The sequence below is a fragment of the Hydractinia symbiolongicarpus genome, chromosome 8, assembly GCF_029227915.1.
Source record: "Hydractinia symbiolongicarpus strain clone_291-10 chromosome 8, HSymV2.1, whole genome shotgun sequence".
NCBI classification, from domain to species: Eukaryota; Metazoa; Cnidaria; class Hydrozoa; order Anthoathecata; family Hydractiniidae; genus Hydractinia; species Hydractinia symbiolongicarpus.
In genome coordinates this window covers 12680925-12689472 of record NC_079882.1, presented here as the reverse complement: position 1 = coordinate 12689472, position 8548 = coordinate 12680925, and the positions used below count along the sequence as shown (strand labels likewise).

At 34.7% G+C, this 8548-nt stretch overlaps 1 protein-coding gene across 1 annotated transcript; it reads left to right on the top strand.

Moving 5' to 3' along the window:
* The first annotated feature begins 3487 nt into the window (after positions 1–3487).
* On the top strand, positions 3488–5058 carry LOC130655113 (alpha-1A adrenergic receptor-like). The gene has a single exon (XM_057457815.1). It carries the CDS (start codon positions 3560–3562, stop codon positions 4616–4618), a length of 1059 nt encoding a protein of 352 aa, XP_057313798.1. The 5' UTR covers positions 3488–3559; the 3' UTR covers positions 4619–5058.
* Positions 5059–8548: the final 3490 nt, after the last annotated feature.

Genomic DNA, 8548 nt, shown 5'->3' with positions numbered 1-8548 from the left:
CATTTTTTCTGTGTTACAAGAACAAAGTGAAAGAAAAGATAGCTTATTGCAGACTTCAGTACAGAAGCAATTAGTGACAAAGCTTCATCTTCGTTATTTAAGCCTTTAATTGTCAGCTGTCACAAGAAAGAAAATCTTCAATTCTGAAAATATAGTCTGAAAGCGTTACGACATTATCTCGTTCTTCTGAGGAATAGATCCTAGAGCAGTATATATTTAGGCTTCTTGTTCCATTTTTTATTTTTGTTGTTATTGTAACCCTTATCAGTGTTAAGAAACATAAGGTGTTAATTATTTAAATTTAAATTTTATTTTCCTTGTTACGGTATCATCTTTCTATTTTTGGACGTCATTTTCAGTGAGATAATCCGTATTTATATAAGAAGCAAGTACTGTAAGTCTCAAGAACCAGAAACATGTCATTTACTGTTTATAAAGGATAACATCTTTCGAAAGTATGTGGGTCTTGTTACGCTTTCATCTTAAAATTTCTGCCGAAACAAAGGGCTGTATCTCTGTTTCTATTAACTTCTGTGGAATGGGACCAACACATACCTTGACTCAAACCTTTCTACTATGATTTAATCAGTTTGCAAACCATTTAAGATAAATATAAGGCTGTTACAGGTATGCAGAATTTTTTAGCAAAAATACCCACTGCTGTGGGCTGGCATGGCAAACGTGTTTGCTGTTGTTTTCTTCATTTCACTGATTCAAAAAAAAAAAATTCACCGTGCCGTTCCAATGCTATTGATGATTTCTTGAGTTGGATTGACTACATGGTGCATATTTTCAGTCTAGGTTGTACATGTTGTGCCTCTGAAGCTCATTTTAGTTGTCTTATAGACATGTGCTTGGAATACACCTTTACGATAATTCAATTGTACATGCGTTCCTACGGCTCTCCATTGTTTTACAATATCGGAAAAAAGGAGGTAAAAATCGTGTTTTATGAGAGTTTGTTAGAGACGAAGCGTGTTTTCTCCAGTTTTTTAACTTCTGTCGTATCAATTTCTTTCAAATTTTCAGGAAACGTTAATAATAATAATATACCACTTATGTCTACTTTTCATTAAAAACAAAACGTAGCAAGAAAAGTTGTCATAAAAAACGTGTTTTCTCATTAATAAACTCTTATAAAAGTGTGATGTTTACCTCCTCCGATTGCTAAATAAGCTGCGATGGAGTAGTTTTCCCGAATTCTCATAAAGGTGTATTCTTGCGGTTGGAATGTTCTCCTTTGTTGCTCTCCAATGGGGTACAAAGTGGACTTTTTACGGGCAAACCTTCACAGTAGCAACCTTTATGAAACAGAATTTACAATCAAAACGGCGTTAAAATGTCGCAAAATGGCAAAAATTAAGCAGTATCTAAAACATATTAAAGATTTGACTAAAAAAAAGAAAGAATTCCTTAAAAAATCCAGTATTGTAGTTATGAAGATTTCACCGCAAAAACATTATGATTACAGCGTTTGTACACCATTTCATAATGGCTGCTTAACCTGAATACTGGCCCGTGATTGGCTCAACCAGTGTTATGACGCGAATCCGACCTCGAGAATTAGTTTAGTAAGAAGCCAGTATAGCACGCTATATAGAGAAAAATGTGCATATTTTTTATCATATCTGACACAAAGTTTAGCAGAGAAATATTGATATCTTTAACATAGCTAGTTAGCTGTCTCTAGAGCTTAAGCTGACTAGGTGCTAGGCAAGAACTAAGTCTCTCCCTAACACCTTCGGTTTGTTTATATATTTAGCTAGGTAAATATTTACCCCCAGTAATGACTCACTCAATCAGGTGGTCATGAAAAATTGTCGCCAGTGCCGACTCACTCGATCGAGTGGTTTACTCAATCGGGGGAAAGATCCCGTACTGCCAGAGAAGCAACCAACACCATCATCATCACTACACCATCCCAGAAATCCACCAACAAATTTGTTGCGTGAACCTTTGAGCGTTCTAAAAACGTTTTGGAAGTTGTTTGAAATAAAATAACCAAGCTAGCTACCTATTATTTAAACTTGGAAACCCTCCTAATAAAAACAATTTTGACTTGACAAAGCGATCAAAAAAAGAAAAACAAAAACACAAGCTCTGCCATCTTGACTGTTATTCGCGGGTATAGAACGATGTAGTAGCTGCACCAAAAATATTCTCAACCAACAATCTTCCAACCTCGTCCTCAGGGCATCTTGTATCCTTTCTAACCCTGGGACGGCGATACGAACACATGTTCGTATCGCCGTCCTGGGGTCAGAAAAGATACAAGATGCCCTGGGGATGAGGTTGACCATCTTCGTTTTAAACCCTTTTCCTCCCACGCCGGAGTTAAGTGACACGTTTTTATCTTCGGTGTTTTGCACACATGATTTTGCTCTGAAAAAGTCATAAAGTATCTCGAAGAAAAAAGTAGACAACTTTTTTGTCAAAGAATTTTCTCGATCGAAGATCTTGCTTTCTGTGTATGGTTTAAAAAACGTTTTTTACTTATTTCATTTCTCTCCGCTAATATTTATTTTTCTGTACTCATAAGAGTCATTTCTTATGACTATGCTTATAGCCAAAATGAATTTTATCCCACGTGCATGTATAAGTTTTCCATACCGCGTTGCTGAGATCTCGATAGAATAGAAACAATCGAGATCCCCGCTAGGCTGGCTCGCGTCATATAAACACACGTTCTTTATAAGATAAGGTTTTATCTAGATCATAGCGAGATCTCGGAAGCGAGCGGTCAGCCCGATAAACCAAATGAACAGCTTCCAAAATTTAGACGTACCTAGACAAAATAAAGACAGCGAAAAAAAACTGCATAGAAAGAGCACTTAAACAATTTTTTCTTTAAGACCTTTATAAATCCTACACTCAATTTCTTATTGCGTCAGTCAACACACGAAAGCGTAGCTGCAGAGAGGAGAATAAAAGTGGAATTAAGTAAACTTCTCTTACCACCTCATTCGCTTCTTACTCATTAGTTACTATCGCCAAGCTTTTAGTCAAAATTTACTAATAATTAAAAATTCTAAGAGCTTTTTTGCTTTACATTGCCTTCTCAACTGTACATGAGAAAAAAGTAAATCTATTGTGAATTTTAGTGATGCGACACACGAAAAGAGCTATAAACCTTTGCATTCCTTCTCTTTCTTTTTCTCCCCTAGGTAGAGTTAAAGTACTACTTAGGTAAACCCGAGTGAGGGAATGAACGTTAAATGGCAGAAAGTCGTTATTCTCTTTCGGTTACCGGTATAAACTGTTTAAAAAACCGAACAAAATATAAGAACAGGTGGTTTCTTTTTTTAGAAAGAATAACAACGTTCTATATTTATATTCTTTGTTACAGAGAAAACTGAGGAGAGCTCCTTCCTATTTTGCAACAAAAAGGCAATGCGACGGCTTAGATCAAAAAGGAAATCTCTACGAGGGAGAACATCGAGTATCAGGGTTTTTTCACTGATGAATTCCGGTTGAAAGAAATCAATTTTTTAACTGTGATTACTCACATGTATCTACATACATCGCAAAAAGAAAACGCGTCTCCTCTTGTGCAGTCGATATGAGTGATAACAGTACGAATAGCACTGTGATAGAAAACTGGCACTACGATAGAAAAGCAGTTGTTTATGTTGTATGCTTTTTTAGTATATCAGGAACAATCATCAATTTTCTGACTATATTTGTTATTTTGTCACGTAAGAAACTTCGTCGACCGGCAAATTATTCCATCGTAAGTTTTCTGTTTGGTGCATTGATACAAGCTATAATTGTGGCGCCATTATTCATAACAGAAACTATAACCCATTCGCATCCTAATAAAGTGCCATGGCTATGCGATATTTACAGATTTCCGTACTTTCTATGTGGACACATCATGCAAGTTAGTTTGCTTTTGGTTAGTTTTGATCGATTGTTCGCTATCAAGTATCCATATCGGTACCGGCAAATTTCGACAAAACGGATAATTATTGGTGTTATAGTATGTGCTTGGTGCACCATAATCTTTACTGATCTAATGCCTTTAACATTTTTTGACAGAGAACCTGACAATGATGGTTGTAACTATACATTAGAAGACACATGGGGCATAACTGTTTTATTGTTCTTCAATATTCTTCCCTTTCTTATAACTTCCTTTAACTATTTCACGCTATGGAAGTTAGCCGCGTCTATGGCACTAAAAGATTTCCGTCAACAAGAAAGTTTGCATAGTGAAAGTGGAAGTTTTAAAGATAAAAGTGATCGAGACGGACAAATCGACATAACTAACCAAGACAAAGATCGAAAAATGTTTTCAAAATTTAAAACATTTCGTTTAGCTATGGAAATTAAAGCAACAAAGACTTCAGGGTTTTTATTGATTGTTTATCTCATTTGCTGGGGGCCGTTAGGTATATTCTACATAATTGATCAATTTTGTTCGCATTGCATGACAAGATGTCACGTGACGTTGACAGGAGTGGCCGTCAACGTGATTTGTTTTTCGTCAAGTTCCCTTATACCGTTAGTTTATTGTTGGAGGACAAAAGAATTTCAAAAGGAACTGGTTCGCTTTTGTTGTCAAATAAGGGAGGTTCGGATACCGATCTGGTCACAGCGTTCAGAAAGAATGAATTAATAACATTTTACACAACATAATAATACAGCTTATTGTTCAAATCTGCCACAGAACCTCTTTAAAAATGTGTTGTCTCGAGAAATTATTTTTAGGTATTAGTGGCAAATGAGTTTTATTAATAAGACATTTCGTTTTTAGAGAAAACACTTTATGATAACGTGCTTGAATTAATTTAGAAAAGTTTAATACTTTGAATATGGTTTATTCCACAAATAGTCAAAACAGCGACCAAAACACCTCCTGATGACGTCAACATGCTCAAAATATATAATCTAAAAAGTAACTAATGAATTTTTTAAACATATAAAAGTTAACAGATATTAAAAATAGAATGTTATAATACAAATATATATTACTATATTTCACCTGCTTTTTGAGTTGAGCGAAAAGAACTGGTGTGAGATATTTCTTGAATAAAAAACTTGAATATAACATTTTGAAAATAAGAATAAATAAATAATTGGCCCAAATAAGTGATTAAAGAAAAAAGGGTTTGATCAACGCACGAAATCAATACAGTTATTGTTTCTTGCTGTATGTACATCAATAACAAGTTGTATTCATTTCTTTCTGTCACGTATCAAAGTATCTTGTAGGTCTTGCAGTCCCAACCTTGTCTCCAAAGCCTGCTAACATTTTACATTACAATTGTGAAAGAGGCCTTGGTCCTGACTAGTCTCGTGACGACTTGATTGGTTTTAAAAAGGTATAATTTAACCAGCCAGGTGATTTTTTCGCGAGCTGTGTTTTTAATAACAGATTGAGAAATAAAAAACGGATTGCGCAAAGCAATTAGTAGTAAGACGGCGGAGGTGAAAAATTTTTTTGGTATTTAAATTATGAATGTACATCTTTGGAGATTTATTTTGTGAAATTTAAAAGTTCTTCAAACTAGGAAATTTGAAACGTTACCAAGACACCCCTTTAATAACAACAAAAACATGAATAGTTTGCTCTGCCAATACTATTGTGTGCAGTATTAGATACACTTTTTATCAAAATTCAATAGCGGGCGCGCTTCGTATCCATACACAACTCTTTAATTCTTTAATTTACAACCCAACCTAACCAGGCTGGAGAACAGGTCTTCTTTGGTTGAAAGTGCGCAGACACAATAGATCAACAACTTAAAAATTCTTTCGCTGAAAAATCTCGCCCTGAAATGATAAATTTATTTTGAAACCCTTGACTCATCATTAGACTAAATAATCTCCTTGCGAAGAATTTCTCTAACTAACAGATTATATGCACCCACATGACTGGATGATGTAGGTCTTGTTAAGTGACCTTTATACTGTATATGCAAGCCTTTCTAATCTGTTTAAGCCTTTAGGACACTATGCAACACTGGATTCCCTTATTTGGAGAAACACGACTTAAAAAAACTTTTTGTCGACATGTTGTCACCATTTTGCTGAGACTGGACAAGTCAAAAGTTACGAGTTACGATTTACTACATTAAATCCACGAGTTGCGAGTTACTTTTTGGTTTTTAAAACAAGAGTTGCAAGTTGCGAGTACAATAATTTTACGAGTTGCTTTTGAAGTGCGGGTTGCAAATTTAAAGCACGAGTTGGAGATTTAAAGTACAAGTTGATTTTTTTTTGGTATTTTTAAGAGCCTTAGACATTTTATTCAAACTTCGCAGGAGGTTTGTGTGATTTCCGAGGGTTTTTTCTTGGCTTAATTTCAGCTTAAAAACTGAATATTTTAGTTTGATGACGGTATGTAATACAGCGATACTAAGTTGGTAAACACAGGTTTATATCGTATCGAGGTAAAAATATTATTCTACGAAAAAGAGAACACAATGTAAAAATCAACAAATGAGCTGCACATTTTTTCGTTTGAATTGCAGGGAAACTTAATAAACATGATTTAAAAAAATATTATTTTTGTTTGCCATTTTTTGTCTTCTTCACGCGAAACTTGGAAAACTCCACAATGTGAGAACGCATCGGTAAAAGGGAACTATGAGTTAAAAGCGCAATACGTCAAAGGATGAAAACAAAACAAAATTTTTATCAGATTGATAAAAAACAAATTCTTCAACTAAATAAAAAAAAAACGTTCTAAAAATGTTTCCCTGACTCCTTCTTTAACAACAACCCTTCATGAGGAGTGTCAAATTTATTGTGGCTTTTCAAGGGACTGCAAAAGCTTCTTGTTGCAGAATCTGTAAAATCTTCCCCAACCTCGTCCCCAGGCCCATTGTTCTCTTTCTGACAATCTCGGACGGCGAGAAGAAATGATTTTTATTTCTTCGCGCCGTCACGGATACCCAAAAAAGCGATAAATTGCCCTGGGAACGAGGTTGAAATCTTCCCCTCTGAAAAAAATTCATCCACGCAATAATAACTTCTGATCGTCCTCATTTCGCAAAAATAAGTGCACGCAAACTGTCTTGGCCAGGTAGGTATAAATTATATACTACTTTCTCCAGCATTTCATAGTGATTTGATTTGACACATGGGACTGAACGACCTCGTCTCCAGGGACTTTTGAGTGATTGATTAACTATTTTACTTTTGATTTATACTAATTTAAATTTATTCGCTTTCTTGATTCCCGGTAATTTTTTTGCTTTCCCTTGCTAACCTAAAAATATGTAAAAAATCGTGCTCGGAAAACAGTATTTCTTCTCATTCAAAATCTTCACACTAAAGTTTTTTTTAATGAAAATTAAAAGAAAAACTAACAGTGAAGGAGAATTGCTACAGGCTCTGGAATCGAGATTTTAGCAGAAAAACCATGAATTAGGTATTTTATGTTAATTATGTGGTAATAAAAGGGGAGCTGGAATTTGAGTGCGCTTTCAGAAATGACGGCGAGTAAAATTTCGCGCGCATAAATACAAATTTGTCGCCTCAATTTGACCAAAAATCTGAGTTTAGTGCAAAACTTATTGCGGTGACAGACTTGGAGGTTGGACACGGATTGCTTTTTACCCCTCTCACGGTCATCGCGCGCTGCATGCAGAGGGGTATCGCGCGAGGGCTGTACATGTCAACCTTGCTCAATGACGCGCCAAAATAGAAACCAAGGCAATGGAGCAAAAAGAGGAGAAAAAAGTAAGAAAGGAAAGAAGAGGAAAGGAAGAAATTAGCCTTGCACCTAGTCCACAATAAATACAGCAATATATTGTATCAATGTATAGTTTTATCTTTTTTGACTAGGAGCTTGTTGGCAACAAAAAAGTGGGCGCTTTAAAGATTCAAAGATTTAAAGATTCAAGATGGAAGAGAAATGAGCTTGCTAACTTCACTTCACGTACAAAAGTTCCTGGCTTAAAACACACATATTCATCTTTTAATTTCTTCCAATGTAATTTTATAGATAAAAGTTATTAGCGTTGCACTGCTAGTAAATCTGTTGAACAAAGACAGAGCTGAAAGCTAGTATTAGTATATTAGAGAAGGTTTGCTATGAACAACTTTTTTTCTCCCTTTTTATAATCATCAATAGTTTATCAACAATTAGGATTGGGCAATAATGACTTGTCCATATTCTTTCTCTAGTTAAGAGTATGTTTTTGTTTATTAGGCAATATAATTATCAGCTAAAAAGATTAATTTAAAATCAGGTTAAAAAAAGAACAAGCTATAGAAAGTAATAAAGAAACTACTCACAAAACTCATCCTTCAATTACTGTGCTGTGGGTTTAGTGTTCTTTTTAGTCTAATTCCAGCCCAGCATAAATGCTTATTTTTTCTAATTTCAGCCTCATCTTATGGTTATTATATTTGTTGATCTCAATTTTTTTACATGTTATTTTTTATTCGTACATTTTTTACTCTGAAATTTTATGTCAGCGCATTGGTTACTATAATACTGTACATGTACATTTTACCAGGATTCTTTTCATTGTTTCTTTGTTTTTCTTTACGTGTACCTATACCACAAAAGACAATATATAACACCTATATAACA

Bases quoted from the DNA above. Each gene is read 5' to 3' on its own strand.
- LOC130655113 (XM_057457815.1), top strand. From the start codon at position 3,560: ATGAGTGATAACAGTACGAATAGCACTGTGATAGAAAACTGGCACTAC.